We start from the raw sequence: 20,334 nt of genomic DNA, 5'->3' as shown, positions 1-20,334 counted from the left end.
ATTTTCACATCCCCATACTACATCGACATCGGAAATTTCTACGCTTTCGAGTCGGTGAAAAGGATTTCCAGTTAAAGGTATTACCTTTCGGCAGATCTACTTACAATGAGCAAGGGGCAAGTTTGTCATCCGAATCCCTCATCACTGAGCTTATCAGCTTGGAACCTGAGCACTGTGAATTTGCCCATCTAGATATTCCACAGGACTGTAGAGACATCTTGGCTCAGGCGAGGGCTCCTACGGTGAAAACGTACAAATTAAAGTGGAGGAGATTCTGCCATTGGTGTGCATCTACTGGGGTTCATCCAATTCACTCTACACCAGAACAACTGCTACCGTTCTTCTTACAATTGGCTAAATCGGGACTTTCTCTTGCAACCTTGAGAGTTTTTTCTGGCGGCAATTTCTCGTTTCCGTCAGGATGGTTCAACTTCCCTTTGCTCTTCGAGGATAATGCATCAATTCTTCAAAGGGTTGTTTCGTAAATTCCCACCTGTTAGACGCCCTCCTCCATTGCGGCACCTTAACATTGTGTTGGCACAATTAATGAGACCACCGTTCGAACCAATACACAAGGTCGATTTGAAGTATCTGACATGGAAGGTGGCTCTTCTTCTAGCACTAACGTCTTCACGTCGCGTCAGTGACATTCACGCTTTTACAATAAATCCTCCTTTCCTACAGTTCAAACCAGATTCTGTAGTACTGCGCACTAATCCAACATTCTTGCCTAAAGTGCCTTCCATATTAACGAACCAGTGATCTTAAAGACTTTCTTTGCTAAACCTCAAACTCCTGCGGAGCAACAATTACATTCCCTGGATGTGAAACGATGTTTAAAGTTCTACATCAGCAGAACAGCTTCTTTTCGAAGATCGGATCAGATCTTCATAGCTTATGGGCGTTTTCACAAGGGACGTCCAGTTACAAAACCAACAATTGCACGTTGGGTGTCAGCAGCCATCGTCTTCTGCCACCAAAAGGCGAACAAGCCTTTGCAGTCACCAGTGAGGGCTCACTCCACTAGAGCAATGTCCTCCTCAACCGCCTTATTTGCTGGAGTGCCTTTACATCAAATCTGCAGAGCAGCTACATGGTCGAGCAGACATACTTTTACAAGACACTACTGTTTGGCGGCTTTAAACGAAGAGGATGCTGCAGTTGGGCAGGCAGTGCTTCGCAATCTTTTTAAATAATGTGAGCCTCTTCCTTCCCTCCTCCATATTGTTTCCATTTACCGTTGAATAGTGGCTCATTTGCACTTGTATAGATATTGAATGATATCATATATATAAGGATGTTGATTGTCATTACGATTTCAGTTTAATACGATTATGGAAACAATGCTAATTGTTACTGCTATCTATTCTATATTCAAGCATGTGAATCTATGAAAGACACCCCAATACTGGAGAAGAACAATTGTTACTTACCTGTAAACAGGTGGTTCTCCAGTATTGGTGTCTTTCATAGATTCACATGCGACCCTTCCTCCTCCCTTCAGAGGCTCTCTTCTCCTCATAAACTCTAAAGTCACTCTGGTGCTACGAAAATCTGAGGTGAGGAGCTCTGAGGAGAAGGTTTCTAGAGAGGAGCTGGCGCCTGATTGGCCGTAGTTTGGACCAACATAATGACAGAGATAGACTGCGAATGTCTTTTTTCTCTCTCCATGTTTCTCTATGGAGATTTCATATAGGGACATTCTTGATGCTTATCACCTATTTATATCTCTGTTTTATATGATTACTTATATATTATGACTGTATATATTGCTATATTATTTACCGTGGGACTCCCACTCCGACGACAGGGAATATTCAAGCATGTGAATCTATGAAAGACACCAATACTGGAGAACCACCTGTTTACAGGTAAGTAACAATTGTTCTTAATTTTTATTTGCATCCATTCAGCTGCCAGTTTTTATCCCTAGAGTAATCCTTGTTTTTAATCCCTCACGCTCTATAATATATAGAACTTCTGTGCAAAGCATGCCACCTCTCACTGACGTTACGCATGCGTGTGATGCACCAAAGACACTGATTGGTGCACCAGCTTCCTGAATACGACTTTGTGCTTATAAACATGATACCTTTAATGTTTGTTACAAATGCTTGTTATTTTATTTTCCTTGCAGGTTGTTTTCTGATCTACAGGTACCACCACTTTTTAGGGTGCTCTAATGGTGGTCATTTCTCACTAAGTTATGTTAATGTCTTCTACCAAAAAGTGTAGGTAGATCCTAATTGGTCCTGAAGAATTGCCATCAATTTGATACAAGGGCAAGAAACATGTTGACCGATATCACTAGCGTAGAACCTCACACCATAGAGTGAATATACGCGCATTGTTTATTTTAGTTAGGGAAGTGGGCAATTTCATTAAAATTATCTTGAATGGACCATTTCTCCCTATTTTAATTTCACATTTCCCTACACATCACCATCACCTACACTGATCTAGGTCCCTCACACGCACTGCACCCAACGGCTTAAGGAATAAAGATCCCCGCCAAGTAGACCCCATCATGGGCGCCTGATTGGGTATTGCATGGCCGACCCGAGTAGGAGCAGACCCGATGATGAAGCATGACACCTAGCTGGCTGGGTGTGTAATGGTCTTTTTCCAACAAAGGAGAGAGAGAGAGAGAGAGAGAGACCGAGACCCGTAACATGTTCGCTTTGGTGCAAATTGAATTCCCTTATTGCGTGTTTGGCGGCATAATGTGTTTCAGCTCTCACAGGAGCCTTGATCACATGATATATATCTAATTCACTAACAAAAACAAAGGTTAAAGTGACATTATGGATAGGTGAAAATGTTAGTGTTACATTTTATACCACAAAACATTCACCACTCGTAGTTATTTTAAGTTACTTTAACTGGCGCCCCCACCATGTACAGTCTCTATGTATTCTTCTTTATTATTGCTCAGTAAATTAAAACCATTGCAATCAGCTACATATATTACGTGTAAACAACCTTAAAATACAGTTTTTATAATAAGTTTGTTAAAATTTCATTAAAAAAGGAGAAGAAAACTTCTAGCGAAATTTCATAAGGTTAAGAAGGTGCATTCTAAAAAGTAAAAGAATTAAGCATTTTTGTCACTGTCCGAGAAGCAGATAGAAATGAGACGTTATGTGCCCAAATTGTCTGTATTAAAATGTTCACACCTGCAGATTCTTGGGACAATTTTAAGCAACACCACCATTTCTTACGAGGCTTTACATAGCGGGAGTTATTCCTTGACGTTGCCAAATGGGGCGATTGGGCTCAAATGTTTTATGGGTTTACTTCGTCCGGTCTCTCCCTTCTAGCTTCCTGCTTTTTTCCCGCTTTTTCCATAAATTTGACGAGATGACTTATTAGTTAAATGTTTTTCCCGTCAAAGCATGCTTTGACCGCCTGCCGACATGTTCTTATTCCCAGTTTCTTTAGAGCTGGTTTTAAATGGAGTCTACGCTCCTTTGCCAGTCCTTTACAAATGCAAATTAGATGAAGGATGTCCTCTTTTGGGTCCCCACATAGCTGACAATTTGTTGTCGTTTGGGTTCGTTTCCATGGGGGAAGATTGTGCTGAGACGGAAGGATCCCCATCCTTAGTCGTATGAACTTCTCCTTTATAATCCGTGTGTAACCAACTCCTAGGTAGCTTTGGCAGGTGCTGCTCGTGTAATTTTGGATGACAATCCAGCCATGAGCCCTGTTAGCTAGTGTTGCTTTGTCTTCCGCTAGCGAAATTTTCTTTACAGATTTGTTTACTAGTCGTTTGAAGGTATTATGAGGACCAATGCTCTTCCAGGTTTCTTGTAATAACCTGAACAGTGTTGTCGTCAATGATACCATGTCAGTTGTTATGATGAGTCATAACAAAATTGAAATTTTCACACAACTGTTATTTGCCTTTAGTGTTTTGTGTATACATGTATGTATAATTTTGCCATAGATATATGATGGGAACACATTATGTTCAATTGATAGTAGGAGAGATTATGCAAATTATTGGAATATTTTTAACACTAGGGCCTTTTTTAACATTCTACAAAGCCAAATATACACCCATTGCCATGTATGGAGCAGGCATTTGGGGCTATGCTAATGTCGAGTGCTTGCAGCTAGTTGAAATACCTTCTAGCGGTCCCCAACAGTATAGCCGTATCCATATGCCACGCTGAGCTGGGTTTGCCCTATCTCTTGGGTTTGATCAAATTGCAGCCTATCCTGCTGTGGCATAAGGCCTGGACCGGTATTTCTACTGGCCTGAACAGGGACTTGATTAACGATTGCCTGTCCCTTGATGGGGCAGACCGTATTCCCTGGTTGACCAACGTTAAAAACTTCTTTGAGGATCTAGGACACCCAGAGTATTTTTCCAAACCTGACAGTATGAATAATGTCACTAGAAATAATTTAACATCATTATGCCTAGACCATCTGGAGTCTATCAATTTAGCTAGTAACATTGCAAAACCGTCAGTGAGAGCACACCAACTACTTTTGACTCACCCAGGAATACAACTATACTTATTAAATACCATAGGAGCTTATGACAGGCAGTTATTGACCCGCTTACGCCTTGGTAATTATCACATCAGGGTCACTTTCCCAAAGCCTAATGACTGGTCTCGCTCCTTATGTTTATGCCCGTGTGATAACCTCTCTGCACAGTCGACAATTCACGTTATGTTTTTTTGTAAATTTTACACTATACCCAGGAAAATATGGATTTTACCTATTTTAAAGAGGTATTGCCTGAGACAATGTTGACCCGCCTTCCTAAAGCTGCAATATTTGAACGATGGACCTGTGACTGATTATATCGCTAAATACTTGAAAGGGGTGGTTAGACACCGGATGACAATGGATGGTCCCCCTCTTTCCTAAATTGTCAGTCCTTTTTCTTATTTTTTAATCGAGTTTATTCAAATTATCTTGATGCAATGTACATTTTTTTTTAACATGTACTGTGTTTTTATGGTTTAATATTTTTCTAAATCAAATAGAGTATTCTGATCTGAATTCTCAATTAAATGAACGTTATTGTATATTTTGTATGCAATGGTTTGCACATATCTATATATATATATATATATATATATTTACGTATATGCGAAAAATAGAATTTTGCACTATGCACTTTAAAGTGTCTATGCAGCTTGGTTCTCGATGACCAGAAGTGATATGTAAGATTGAGTAACTTTAAAGGCTTGCAGAGCCTGCTCTGGCCTCATTAAGCATTGATCCGTAAAGTTGATACATTTGGTAGTGTTCAGATCTATGCAAATGATATGGCACGTGTTGTCTGCGTAGTGGTATTAGCCATGCAGTACAACCAGGTGGTTTCAGACATATGTTATTTGCACTAGTTTCACTTTTAAGGTTAATTATGCACTGTCACTTTAAACTTTGAAGCCCATTTGTGTGTATAAAAATTTTTTAAAAAATGACGACGTTATATTGTTTTTAGAAAGACCGGTCTAAACGTGTGTAACGCCCTGAACGTCTCAGGATCGTTTAACAGACACGATAATGAGAACGCAACCACTTGTGAAGGTTTAGTTATTTTAATGAAGGCAAAAATAGTACAAGGAATAAACAAAGGTTATAGTCACTGGAATCCTCCAGGCTAAGTACGTTACCAGCCCACAGCACGGATGGTCCTAACCGTCCTCTGCATATACGCCGATCCCGGCGTATGCCAACAGAGGGCAGAAATGAAATGGCCGACAATGCCAATCGGTAGGCTGCGAGGGGCACGAAGGATGTTGGGGAGAATCGAGGAGTCAGGGAAACACCCAGCCGGGGTCTCTACCTGAAGGGAGCAGCCGCTCAAACTCTTCCTCAGACTGCACCGGGACGCGGAGTCACCTCCTGGTGATGCGTCACCGATACCCCAATCACAAGCAAAGAAGACTGAACCGAGAGCAGCCGCTCGATCGATCCTGTGGACTTCCGAGTCTGTAACGCGGCAAACACCTCCTGGTGTGCGTTACAGCTGGCAGTCCCTGTATCTCTGGTCGGGCTGGGAGTTACGACTCCAACCAGCAAAAGCGCCACTGCGCTTTGACTCAGCCGAGTCAAAAAGCGAAGCTCAATGGTTATCCGGTAGAGCTTCCGGGTCCTTCACAGGTGACGATGGGGCAAGACACGGCCCAGGGAGTAACGACTCGACCTACCTCCGTTCTTGCCTTACTGGAGCACCACTCCGGAACACTGCTCTTCACTAAGCAGGTACGTCGGTGTAAACACAATATCCGACAGCGTTGTACCTCCCGGTTCCTCCCTTTATAGGGCGTGTTTTCCTTGAGTTATGTAACAGCTCTCCTGTTTACATAAGGGCGTGTTTTCCTTGAGTTATGTAACAGCTCTCCTGTTTACATAAGGGCGTGTTTTCCTTGAGTTATGTAACAGCTCTCCTGTTTACATAAGGGCGTGTTTTCCTTGAGTTATGTAACAGCTCTCCTGTTTACATAACCTCTCAACCGCTAAGCATCCTGGGAGATGTAGTCCATTTTCGCTGGTTACCGTTTTCCTCCCCTCGCATGACAGGAATTCTTGACAGTACATCCTCCCTCTCAGCGGCTCCCCACGGGTCCAGCGCTGGCAGGAAAACGCCGATGGAACAAGGAGACCAAGCGCGGAGCATGAACCCCTTCAGCCGGTTCCCATGACTGCTCCTCCGGGCCATAGCCTTTCCACGCAACCAGGTACCACAGCTTCCCCCTGCGCCATTTGGACGCCTGTATGCCCGACACTTCATACTCCACCTCCGACTCCACGCATACCGGCCTAGGTGTCCCAGACGGCTTGGAGGGTGCTGGTTTGAGCAATGATACATGAAAGACAGGGTGTATCCGCAATGACTGGGGCAAGCACACCTTCACGTTCACGGGACCCATACACTTGGTAATACGATAGGGGCCCATGTACTTGGGATGGAACACACTGTTCTTTCGAAACCTCATGTTTCTTGTGGATATCCAGACGTAGTCTCCAGTGCGGTACAGTGGCCCGGGCCTTCTCTTCCTGTCTGCCGCAGCCTTGTATCTTCTCTTGGTCTCTATTAGGACAGCCCTTGAGCGCATCAACGTGTCTTTTATGTGTGCCACCCTGTCCGCTGTGGCGGGAATCCTGTCCTCTCTGAACGGATGTAGAAATGGCAAGAACCTGGGATGTTGGCCATAGTTGCTATAGAATGGAGATGACAGTGTGGAGCTGTGAGTGGCGTTGTTATAGGCTATCTCTGCAACCCATAGCAAGTCGACCCATTCTTCCCTGCCCTGGTCCACAAAACATCGCAGATACTGTTTGAGCGTTTGGTTCAGGCGCTCGGTTTGGCCGTCCGTTTGAGGGTGGTAGCTGGTGGACAGGGCGGTCTTAACATGCAGCGCAGTGCACCAAGTCTTCCAGAATTGCGCAGTAAACTGCGACCCCCGGTCCGACACGATCACCCCAGGTAATCCATGCAGTCGTACCACATTCTTTAGGAGTAGTGACGCCAATTCCCCGGCCGTAGGGACTCTCTTGCAGGGGATGAAGTGCCCCATTTTCGTCAAGTAATCCACCACCACCAGTATTGCCGTCATCCCCTGGTCTACCGGTAGGCCCACCACGAAGTCCAGTGATATGCTATCCCATGGTCTATCCGGGGTCGGAAGTGGATGTAAGAGCCCTTGGGTTCGGCCATGGTCGGCCTTCATGGTAGCACACGTAGGACACTCCTGTCCCCACCTCCTGACATCCACTCTCATGGTTGGCCACCAGAAATGCCGTCCCATGCTAGCCACCGTTTTTTCAAAGCCCAAATGACCTGCGCATGGAGAGTCATGGCACCAGATGAATGCTTGTTTCCTTAGCCTAGGCGTGGGTATCAATAGGCACCTGCCCTTCAGGGGTATCCCGTCCTTCAGCTGCCATTCTCTGTGACTGAGGAGCCACCTCCGCCATGCGAATGACCTGATCCCTCTCTTTATTCCCCTCAGGAAAGTATCCGGTTGGATAACCCCCAATACCATCCTCGGGGAAATGATGGAATGCTCGGTCGCAGGCAATGGTTCCTTAACTGCAGATTGACGGGACAGGGCGTCCGCCTTCCGGTTTTCCGTCCCCGGCCGATATGTGATGCGGAAGTTGAACCCCGCAAAGAAGATCATCCACCGCAGCTGTCTGGGAGAAAGGTGTCTTGTGGCCGTCATGAACTGTAGGTTCCGATGGTCCGTGTACACCGATACCACATGTCTTGCCCCCATCAACCAATGCCTCCATTCGGTGAAGGCGTCCTTGATTGCGAGAAGCTCCTTCTCCGCAATATGGTAGTTGCGTTCGGCGTCGTTGAGTTTGCGGGACATGTACGCAACGGGATGAAGCACCCCTGTGTCGTGGTTGCGTTGGGACAAGAGAGCCCCCAGCGCCACATCCGATGCGTCCGCTTCCACCACGTAGGGGAGATCCGGATCGGGGTGAGCCAACACCGGCGCGTTACCAAAGGCGCTTTTCAGGGCCTCAAAGGCTTTGTTCGCTTCAGGGGACCAGACAAACTCCGTGGACTTCCTCAGTAGCTGTGTGATTGGGGCCACCAATCCTGAAAATCCATCTATAAACCGCCTGTAAAAGTTGGCGAAGCCAATGAAACTTTGGACGTCCTTCACGCTTTGGGGCACCGGCCATTCTTTCACCGCCTTGATCTTTCGTTCTGCCATCTCCTGTCCCTCTGGACTCAGCATCACTCCGAGGAATTCCACGGATGTGACGTGGAAGTCACACTTGCTGAGTTTACAAAACAGCATGTTTTCCCTCAGCTTTTGGAGCACAGCTTTGACGTGGTGTACGTGCTCCTCCACACTGGACGAATAGATGAGGATGTCGTCGATATATACGACCACGTAGATATCCAACTCCTCTCTGAATACCTCATTCAAAAAGTACTGAAAGGCTGCCGGGGCGTTGCACAGACCGAACGGCATGACGAGGTACTCAAAAAGGCCGAACCTGGTCTTAAAGGCGGTCTTCCACTCGTCTCCGTCCCTCATGCGCACCAGATGGTATGCCCCTTTCAAATCCAACTTGGTGTAGATACGAGCTTTCTTGACCTGTTCCAGAAGTACACTGATGAGAGGCAAGGGGTACCGATTCTTTACGGTTATCGCATTCAATGCCCTAAAGTCCACACAGGCTCTCAGCTCCCCATTAGCCTTCAGGATGAAGAAGAGTGGCGAGGCGGCCGGAGACTTGGACGGGCGGATGAATCCTAGCTTGAGGAGTTTATCCAGGTACCCCCGGAGATGCACGTTTTCTGGCTCCGTCAGGGCATACAGCCTGCCGCTGGGAACGCTGGCCCCTGGCACCAGGTCGATCTGGCAGTCAAACTGTCTATGTGGTGGTAGCACTTCTGCCTTCACCTCATCAAATACATCCTCAAAACTGTGATAAGCCTGGGGGAGAGCCACATCTTTTTCTGCCGCTGTAGCCACCGTCTGACTCCCGCTCTCATCTGCGTCAAGGGATTCCGTTCTTATTCCACAATGCAGGATGCAATACGGTGACGTCAGTTCGATGCGATGTGTTGGCCAATCCACAGAGGGGTTGTGTTTCTGTAGCCACGGCAATCCCAATATGACGCCATATTGGGGCGCTCGGATGATGTTAAAATCGATTTGTTCCAAATGGTTCCTCCCACATCTCATCGGAAGGACCCCCGTGTGCTGCCCGATGGGCCCCGTCACCAATCGCCTTCCGTCTACAGCATAGACGTCTTCGGGTACAGCTTTGGGAAGAAGCACTAGCCCTAGCCTGCATGCCTCGTTGTGGTCCATAAACATGCCAGTGGCCCCTGAATCCACCATGGCCACAACGGGTATCCACTGGTCATGCACTCCCACGTGCACCGTGAGAAACAGGTGTCGTTGTCCCTTAGTGACCGAGTTGGAAAGTGAAGGGATGGATGAGTGACTCCGAGATGCCCCTTCTTTGGTCTGGGAGTCCTCTAGTTTTCCGCCGGTACGTCCACCACGGCTGTTACCGACCGGTTGGCCCGATAACGTGACGTCTTCGGTTTGGCAGGGCATTCACGTACGTAGTGGCCTTTTTTGCCACAATATAGGCACAACCCTTGTTTACGGCGTGACTCTTTCTCCGTGGCTGTGAGGCTCGCTCGTATTGCGCCGATGTCCATGGGTTCTCCCTTGGATGCGGTGGAAGTTTCAGGACTTCCCACTGTCACATAGGATGGAAGGGAGTTTCCTTTTCTCCCATGATCCCCCTTTCTTTCACTTAGCCTATGTTCCAGCCGTAATACCAGGTTGATAAGGCCCTCACATGTCTTGGGTTGTGGGTCAATATGAGCCACGGCGTCCTTGAGCTCATCGCACAGCCCGTGATGGAAGAGCGCCGTCTGTTTAGCAACAGGCCACTTGGTTTCCGCAACCAGCCTTCGGAACGCGTTGAGATACTGCACCAGGTCGTTGGATCCCTGTCTCAACTCAAGCATTTCACGGTCCGCCGTGTACGAGTCAGCCCTTCTGTCGAAGACTTTCAGGAATTCCTCGCGAAAAGCACCCCAATCACATAAGATGGGGTCGTCCCTGCTCACCAGAGGTACGGCCCATTGTGCCGCGTTTCCAGCCAAATAGGATATAAGGAAAGCCACACGAGCCTGACTCGTGGGGAACGCCCTTGGTTTGCACGATAAATGTAGCGCCACTTGTGTGAGGAATACCTGCACTGTGTTAGGATCCCCACTGTACCTCTCTGGTGTTGCCAAGGGGACGGCTACCAGCATTTCCACTACTACCGCAGGGGTCTGGTTCGTGAGGGAGGTGCTGGGCGTGAGCGGGTCCAATTGGATAGCATCCAGTCTGGCTTTTACATCGGCTGTTTCTTGCCTGGAGGCAGCCAATTCAATTTGCACGGTCGCTAAAGCAGCCAGCACATCATCAAGTGTTGCCATGTCTGTTATCGACCGGGAGACAGTTAGTGTTATTAAGGTCGGATATTTTGTAACGCCCTGAACGTCTCAGGATCGTTTAACAGACACGATAATGAGAACGCAACCACTTGTGAAGGTTTAGTTATTTTAATGAAGGCAAAAATAATACAAGGAATAAACAAAGGTTATAGTCACTGGAATCCTCCAGGCTAAGTACGTTACCAGCCCACAGCACGGATGGTCCTAACCGTCCTCTGCATATACGCCGATCCCGGCGTATGCCAACAGAGGGCAGAAATGAAATGGCCGACAATGCCAATCGGTAGGCTGCGAGGGGCACGAAGGATGTTGGGGAGAATCGAGGAGTCAGGGAAACACCCAGCCGGGGTCTCTACCTGAAGGGAGCAGCCGCTCAACCTCTTGCTCAGACTGCACCGGGACGCGGAGTCACCTCCTGGTGATGCGTCACCGATACCCCAATCACAAGCAAAGAAGACTGAACCGAGAGCAGCCGCTCGATCGATCCTGTGGACTTCCGAGTCTGTAACGCGGCAAACACCTCCTGGTGTGCGTTACAGCTGGCAGTCCCTGTATCTCTGGTCGGGCTGGGAGTTACGACTCCAACCAGCAAAAGCGCCACTGCGCTTTGACTCAGCCGAGTCAAAAAGCGAAGCTCAATGGTTATCCGGTAGAGCTTCCGGGTCCTTCACAGGTGACGATGGGGCAAGACACGGCCCAGGGAGTAACGACTCGACCTACCTCCGTTCTTGCCTTACTGGAGCACCACTCCGGAACACTGCTCTTCACTAAGCAGGTACGTCGGTGTAAACACAATATCCGACAGCGTTGTACCTCCCGGTTCCTCCCTTTATAGGGCGTGTTTTCCTTGAGTTATGTAACAGCTCTCCTGTTTACATAAGGGCGTGTTTTCCTTGAGTTATGTAACAGCTCTCCTGTTTACATAAGGGCGTGTTTTCCTTGAGTTATGTAACAGCTCTCCTGTTTACATAAGGGCGTGTTTTCCTTGAGTTATGTAACAGCTCTCCTGTTTATATAAGGGCGTGTTTTCCTTGAGCTATGTAACAGCTCTCCTGTTTACATAAGGGCGTGTTTTCCTTGAGTTATGTAACAGCTCTCCTGTTTACATAACCGCTCAACCGCTAAGCATCCTGGGAGATGTAGTCCGTTTTCGCTGGTTACCGTTTTCCTCCCCTCGCATGACAGGAATTCTTGACAACGTGTCACCATAAAGTATTTTTATAAACCGAGTCCGAGCGTGCTGGAGCCTGTTTTGGAATGGAAAGCGGGCGAGTTGGAACACACACACACACACACGTGCGCACACGCACCATCTGTGCTGTAAGAGTGACTACAGGCACAGGGTGATTTTAGAGATGGGTAGAACTTAAAAATCTGTAGAGATATTGCTACATTTGGAAATATATTGAATTACAGTGCTTTAAAACGCATTCACTGTTGTGTTCCCACTGACTTAAAATGAGGTTGAAAAACTTTTCACTTTACTTCTCATAATAGTGAAATGCTTAGGAATCATGTAGAATGGTGTTGTGATGGCCCTTGAGGAACTCATGTTCAAAGTTGCCCGATCAAACAACCGTGCATTAAGAATGGTCTTTTTTTCAGTAACGTGGTGAATGAAGAGAACCCTGCCTTACCTCCTGAAGAGATGCTGAATCCAGTCGAAGATGTTCCAGTAGCAAAGGTGAACCCTCTAGTCTGCTTTCTGAAACATTCCCACTTTTTCCATCACTTAGTGAAATTGATTTCTAATATTTATCAATTGGTTAAAATCTGGCTAACGCCTCTGTCACACTTGTGAAAATGTTAAACTTTTGGATTGTTCGTGCTTTGCTTTACAAGTTGGTTTTTGAGGCATAAGAAGCCTGACTCAAAGGCTTTTTGCGTGCGTGCAAAATTCCAATAGATTTGTCTATTCACAGTTGTTTATTATACAAGCATTGTGGAAGCCATTCTTACAAGATCTCTGGACCTCTAGGGTATAGCCTTGCTCTCACCACACTGATCAAGCTGTCATGTGATTATGCATTCTTCTCTTATAATCATTTAGAGGAGGTTTTGAGGAGAAGGCACTGGTTATTCCCACTTCATAATCAAAAGCTTGGGGTTACAAAAGAGTTGGAAAACTGAGTTTTTGGTTATTTGAAATTGTTTGGTGAAAATCATTGCTTTAAGTTTGCTGCCTGGGACTGGGCATCTGATAATAATGAATGTTGTTTGTTCTACATAGAGCACCACTAACGAACTGGATAGTCTACTGGCTTCACTGACTGAGAACCTCATAGATTTCACGGATGTTTCTCCTCAGGTACGTATTGCAGGTTCAGGCATCTTGAATGTGCATGTACGCAGGGGGTCGGATTCACTATACTACAATAAAGATAACACTTGCACTTTTCACAAAAATTGCATGAGGCATGACTGCTCTATGCTGAAATGACTAAATAGGTGTAGGTGACACGTTACCCATGCGCTCTGTTTGTTACTCTTTTGCTTTTTTATCCCTGTGCTTTGGTGTGTTGGTTTTCAGGAGCCATGAGTAGAAGTGTATTCTGCTTTGAACTGGCCATTTGTTTTCTGCTGTGTTTTTTCGGCAGTATTAGCAATAATACAGCCTCAGCAGCAAAGTTTATGGAGGTAGAATGGTTATCAGCAGTCATGAGCATAACTGCAGGTTAAAATGGAACTTAGACCGCTTTACCAAGGATCGCAAATGAGCTTTGAGTTGAATGTTGCACGTTTATGTAGGGGGCTATGGTTTGCGCTTGGACTGTACCCCAAATAAGTATTGCTTATTTCTTCCAGACATTGCAATGTTATGGTTAATTTACCTCTTGTTGCAACCTTAAAACAGTATGCCTTGTTCTTTAAGGAGTAATAAGGAGGGCTAACTTTAGCTGTCCGTCCTTGAACAATGAGCAGTTGCCTTCCAACAGAACCCCACATTGCACTCAATTATGTAATTAAGCATGCATTTAAACTTTATTTTTGTTAGATTGAGAAATGTCTCTGAAATTAGGTCTGAGTGGCAAGCAACATTCTGTCCTAAGCGTTTGTTGAATATTTGTTTTTTTATATTGATAGGTGCCCTCGTATGCGTCCATTACGCCCAGGTGGTTAGTACCGGTATGTTCACTTAATTGTCTATTCATTATTTGCATAACTCTCCCTCTCGTGTCAATTCTTTAGCGAGACCATTAAATGTGTTGATGTAAATGTGAAGGAATTGATCAACTTGATCAGAAATGATCTGCACTGCACCTTAACATTTGCACACTGAATATGTTTTCCAACAGGAACTTAATATTTCACAGTAGCTAAGTCAATAAACTTGATTAAAGTAACAAAACTAACTTTCTTCTAGGCACTTTGACCTTGCAGTGAACCAAATTATTGTATAATTTGCATACAAGTTGTAATTGGATCAGAATGCACCAGGGAGAATATACCACAGCTTGTCACATGGACAGAAGAGCACGTCCGCTGTAGCGATGTTAGGTGGGCTTCGGTCTGAAGTCGTTTCTGTAGTTTAGTATGCAGGTAGAGGACTACCTCCCCATGAGTTTTGAATATAAAGGTTGCAGGAGAAGTTGAGATCACCAGCAATAATGATAATTCTACACAAATAATGATTTATCAGATAGAGGTGCACAGTATTGTTAGAAAAGATCATACACTCTATTTTAAAAAATTTGACTACATTTCTGTAGTCCTCCTGAGAAGCCGCAGGGGCGTCGTTCGCCCGTTGGTAAGTATCGCAGCTTGTCCCCGAGGCCCGGTCCCTATCCAATGGGGAACGCAGGTGCTTTGCGGGCCGTGCAGCCTCAAGCGTCGCCACCCTACTCGCCGTTTCCCGAGTCCAAATGGAGGCCTATGCTGCGGCTCTGCAGGCCTCCTTGGCTCCTCCTTCCCTTCCTGGGACGTCAACGGATGCTTCCCTGAGTCCCCCTCGGTCCTCTGGGCAGGCGGCGGCCTAGTCCGGTGCTGAGTTGACGCCGTTCAGGCATCGGCGGCTGGCGGCGCCGCAGGGGCTGGCTGGGGGTGCGTTCCCGGGTCCCTCTTGTATCTCCACGCAGGTGGCTGCCTCGTCGGAGGTCGAGTCGGCGCCTTTTCGACATCGTTCTTTGGCCGCCCCAGCTCCGACCCCGTCCCCCCGCTGCGCCGGTGGTGGTCGTCTCGGCGTCCCCTCCTGCGCCAGTCAACGCAGAGCCGGTGCCTGTGGCGGACTCCACGGCGCCGTGCCGGCGTCGGGTCGTCGATTTCGTCTTCAGAGGCCCCCTCTTCTCCAGAGGTTCGGCAACTTTTTGTATCTTCTTCCCCGGAGACAGGACGCCGTGTTGTGGCCTTCTCCCCGGCGTCTTCCAAGGAGGGCTCTTCGTCGTCCCCGCGCCCACAGTATTCCCCAGAGGCGCCTCAGGCTCCCCACTCTTCTGTCCAGCCTTCTCCTGTCCGTGCTTGGCCGTTTCTTCCTCCGGTTGGGCTGGGGGATGGCCGGCTTAGCTTACAGCCGTCCCCCACCGAGGAATTGCTCTCCCCACCGCGTTGCCCTACGGAAGCGAGCGCTGCCTTCGCCCGGGCTGTCTCCACGGCTGCTGGGATTTTGCGCATGGGCGACCTGGCTGCCCATTTCCCCGCAGACCATTTACTTGAGGTTCTCCATCAGGGCTCTGGTGGACGGGAGCTGCTTCTCCCTTTCGAAGCTTCGCTTCATTATTCTTTTTTGGGGGCCTGGGGGCGTCCTGCCACGGGGGACCCGGTGCCCCAGTCGCTTCTGCACCGCCACCGTCCTGCTCCGCATGATCCTGTCTGCCTTTCCTTCCACCCTTCTACCAGGGGCCCTCTTCTGCAGACTGCCTTCCCTTCTTTGCCCTCTGTATTGTCTCACCCGTCGAGGGAGACCCGGTGGCTGGATTTGTGGGGGCGTAACATCTTTGCTTCCTGCAGTGCTGCCTTGCGGGCGCTTAACACTCTTTGCGTGTTGGCCAGAGACACTTCCTGCTTGTGGGATTCCGCGGAGTCCCTTCTGTCTTCTCCAGAGGGTGCCTGCGCTTATCTGCGGCACCTTGTGTTGGATGGCCGGGATCTGGCTGCGTTTATTCTTCGCTCGGCCCTGGATGTCTCTGAGGCTCTTGGTCGCACTATGGCTTCTTCGGTGGCCCTCCATCACCATGCTTGGCTGAGGGACAGTGTTTTTCCTGAAAATGTTAGGGAGCGTCTGGTTGACCTCCCTTTTGATGGCACTCTTCTGTTTCATGCCCCGGCGGATTCTGCTATTCAGCGGTTCCTTGCGGGGTTCGTCCTCCTCCTCCTCCCCCTCAGTAACCCTGGCTGTCGGTCCTCTGCTGTGCTATGGGAGGTGTTCTCCCCTGGTTATTCGGGGGTCTAGCGTTCGGTAGCCTCGGTTGCGTGTTCTGTCTGGTTGGTGTGCCTCCAGGGTCCTTCTGTTGGCCCTTCGGTGCTGTTGGCCGCTGCTCCGGCCTTTGTTTGACTTGTGGTTTTGGCTGTTGGTAAGCCCGTGTAGGTCCTGAGATTAGGCCTTCTGTATCTTCTTTATTGGCTGATTGGCAAGCCATCTGCAGTTCTACCCGCAGGTCTTTCTGTTTGTCCTCTGCTGCAGGAATCTTTCCTAAGAAGGGTTCCCATGTTTTATTGGGACGTAACATACCCTATGTGGGCTAATTGTAGCTATTACATAGCTCTGTCATGTGCTGTGGAGGTGTGGTTGCCCTTTTCGGGCTCCTTGCTCTCTGTGGTGTCACGGTAAGTCGCAGGTGCGATCTTCTTGCAGATTGTCTTGCAGCAGTTTGCGCTGCGCCCAGGTCCGTCCTTCTCCGCTCTGTCGCTAGACCAGTCTGGCCTGTTGTCTGTGGCGTTGTGCTGTGGTGGTTCCGCGCTCCTGTCTGGTGTTTCGGCTTGGTCCTCTGTCTGGTGTTCCAGAGGGACTGGCTTTTCTTGGCCTCTGTGTTCTGATGGACAGCTTGGTCCGTCCTCCGTTTCACTTCTTTGTTGTAGTGTGTGTGTTCTGGGCCGGCCCCTCCTTCGGGGTGTTTCCGGGCCCTCCTTGGCCTCTGCCTTCGGCTGGCGTCTGGCTTGTCCTGGGTGCGCTGTTCCGTGGTGTTGCCTGCAGCTGGCTGCGCCTGCCCGTGTGGGCCTTCTTCTTCTGATCCACCGTTGTGGCCTTTGGTATGTTCCCTTGTGCCCCTGCCTCTGGTTCCACTAGGGCTTTGCACTACTGTGCCTTTCTTCTTCCGTCTGCGCTATTGGCAGTGGAGCCGTTCCTGCCTTGTCCGCTGCTTGCGGCTGAGGTGTGTTCCGCTGTTTTCTGTCAATGTGTATGTGTTTCTTATGGTGGGCCCTTCCTCCGGTTCTGCCTCTTTTCCCTGGGGTTTGAGGTGGTCCTTGTTTCCTTGAGGTGTCTGCCCCTGCGGGTTGTTGGGCGGTTCCCCCTTGGTTGGGCCTAGGATATCCTGGCCTTTCCCTTCTTGTCCCTGTCACATGTCCCCTGCTGGGCCATGTCTCTCCTGGTTGGGAGGCTCTCTCGCAGGCCCTCCTCCCTTCTGGGTATAGCTAGGGTATCTATTCTACGTTAAGGAATCTGCGGCTAGTAGTCTCTATCAGATGTACAAGTTACTTAGCTTCGGTAACGATGTATCTGGTAGAGACGATTCTAGCCGCAGATTCCTTCATGACCCGCCCTTCCTCCCCGTTCTGCGAGTAACCTCAGTTGGGTTTTCTGCGCTCGCCTCCCTCTGGGTGGCTTGCCTTCTGTGGGTGTCCTCCTCGTTCTCTTCCGGTCAGGCATTCCTCCAGCTGGTTTCTCTCCAGTGTAGGGGTCTACTTTTGCTTTTTCTCTCTGTTGTTAAGGTTTCTGCTCCCCTTACCGTCTTCTCCGTGGGGGATTCTTTTGCCTGTCCCTTGGCCTCCTGTTCCTTTCAGGGAATATGGCCCTCTTGACGATATGGTCTGGGGGTGGGTTGCTGTTGCTCCTCTGTTCTGGGCTGGTGGCCCTTCACTGTGTGGTTTGTGTTTACAGACCCTCTCTCTCTCTCTCTCTCTCTCTCTCTCCTTTTCTGATTCAGCGCTTTCACATGCTTGTGCTTCCAGGATGGCTGTCTCCTTTGCTTGCGCGGTGGTCCCACGAAGTGGTGTTTTGCGCTTTTCGCTGCTATGGCCTTCTGACGCTTTCGTGCTACCTGGTGGTATAGCCTTAGCTTGCAAAGTTGTGCCTCACTATGGTGCCTTGCTCTTTCCCTGTGCTGGCTTTTCGGCTGTAGCCTCCTGGTGCTTTGGTGCCGTCTGGCGCTGTTCCTCATCTTTTTTCTGTTTTGTTTTTTCTGGTTTTTTCACACACTGTTCCCATGCTCCCCTCAGTTTTGTTGTGATGGCTCCGCGTTGTGGCGCAGAAATGTTCTCCGAAGCAAACTGACGTCAGCGCGCCGGGGTGGGGCTTATGTGACCTCGCTGACGTCACGCCCGCGGAAGACGTCGGGCGGAGTAGCGTGGCACTGCCCCCCGGTCGCGCAGAGATGCTGGGCAAGAAAGTTTTCTGGGTCCAGTCTCACGCCTGGGGATAATTCTACGTTAAGGAATCTGCGGCTAGAATGGTCTCTACCAGATACATCGTTACCGAAGGTAAGTAACTTGTACATTTGTTTTTTAGGTTTTCATTTTAAATGAGTATTTTTTTATTATTTTTTTATTTTGATTTATATATTAATTATGTTTTTTAAGTTATAGGTTTATTGAATAGTTAAGATTTACAAATACTTTCTGTATAATCATATGTATATATGGTGATATGAGTGTTCATAGTAGAGATCCTTAAGCATGTAGTCAAATATTTGATGACCTGTATATATTTTAGGCATAAATATAAGGAGTTTATATATTTTAACTATGAGTAATTTGTACATTTGTAAAGCATTCATATAAGAGCGCATATATCTTTTTATTCATAAAAAATATGTGCATTTGTACAAAGAGATGCACATATCTGAAAACATGCATATAATCAAAGTAACCATGTGTATAAACACGTATATGCACCATTGGTGTCTGGTGCATGTTATTGCTGTACAATTATATTTTGAATACGGTAGGCGTGTAGGGAAGAGCCAACTCTTGAGTATGTCTTCTGAAGATCAGATGGTTATCTGTAGGTCTTATATTTGGGGGTAATGAATTCCATAGGTTGGATGCTTGAACGAAGAAAGATATTCCACCCATGGATTTTATGCTGGGATTTTGAAGCAGACATCAATCTGGAGTGGAGGTTTCTTTGTTGTGTGTATTTTATTATTTTCTTTCTGATGAAAATTGGTCCTGTTCCATGTATTGCTTTGTAGGCTATGCAAACCAGGTTGAAAGTGGCTCTTCTGCCAACCGGTAACCTTTAGGCAGGGAAGTTGTGGGCTAGTGGCTTTATCTGTAGGAGTAGCCTAGCAGCCAACTTCTTAATACGTTCTAGTCTTTTCATAGTTTATAGAGGTGACCCATGGTAGAGGCCATTGGCGTAATCAAGTTTTGACAGCACAAGAGAGATAGTGTCTTGGACCTTGAACATTGCTGGTAATGACTTCATGTAGATGTTGAAAAGCATAAGTGAGATGATAGAACCTTAAGGGTCCCTTGCTCTTATGATGTAGGATTTAGATGAGAAAGGAGGAGCATGGGTGATGTTAGTTCTGTAGAATGCCATCCAGTCGGGAGCAGTCCCCTCTATGCCAGTTTCCCTGAGTCTTTGTGTTAGTGTGTCATGATCAGCTGTGTCAAAGGCAGCTGAAAGGTCCAAGAGAAGTAGTGCAGCAACCCTGTTGTGGTCTACTGTGTTTTTACTGTAATCTCAGATGGCGATTATGGCAGAATCTGTGCATCTTCCTGGACCGAAACCTGTTTAGAATTCAGAAAGTATGGAGTTATCATCAGTAAATTGAGACATTTGAGCGAATGCTTCTTTTCTATTAGTTCGCCCAGCTGGAGGCCATTTCCAAGCTTTGCATGGAAGACCTAGGGAATGTGCTCCCCAAATGGCTATGGCCAAAGTCCAACATCTGGAGACACTGTTAAACCAACAGTTAATTACCTTATGGAGCCCTCCCAAGTGCCATTGAAGCTCAGCCTCTGAAAGCACATTTAGATCAGCTAAAACCCACAGTGAAGTTTCACATGCTGCAATAAGCGGCCCATACCATGGACACACTTTTAAACCACCATTAGTACGTCACTTTGTGGAATCTACCCAGAAGCAGTTGCTTAATGCTTTCGTTCATATTGTTGGTGCCGCAAGGTACACTTCAATTGGTTGAGTAGGTGCTCCCAGTAAAATGGATGGTGAAAGATGAAGGTTGCAGTCACCTCTATTTGAGAAC

General features: G+C 47.7%; 1 protein-coding gene across 2 annotated transcripts in view; it reads left to right on the top strand.

The window, feature by feature from the left end:
* Positions 1-20,334, top strand: part of EPB41L5 (erythrocyte membrane protein band 4.1 like 5) — an 851,839-nt gene that overhangs the window by 759,917 nt on the left and 71,588 nt on the right. For both annotated transcript variants that reach the window (XM_085645978.1, XM_085645979.1), the window contains exons 22-24: positions 12,572-12,650; positions 13,197-13,274; positions 14,051-14,092. In XM_085645978.1, coding sequence (XP_085502104.1) covers positions 12,572-12,650; positions 13,197-13,274; positions 14,051-14,092 — 199 coding nt within the window. The remainder of the gene's footprint in view (positions 1-12,571; positions 12,651-13,196; positions 13,275-14,050; positions 14,093-20,334) is intronic.

This window comes from Triturus cristatus, chromosome 3_1, assembly GCF_964204655.1.
Source record: "Triturus cristatus chromosome 3_1, aTriCri1.1, whole genome shotgun sequence".
NCBI classification, from domain to species: Eukaryota; Metazoa; Chordata; class Amphibia; order Caudata; family Salamandridae; genus Triturus; species Triturus cristatus.
This window is presented reverse-complemented; position numbering and strand designations above follow the sequence as displayed.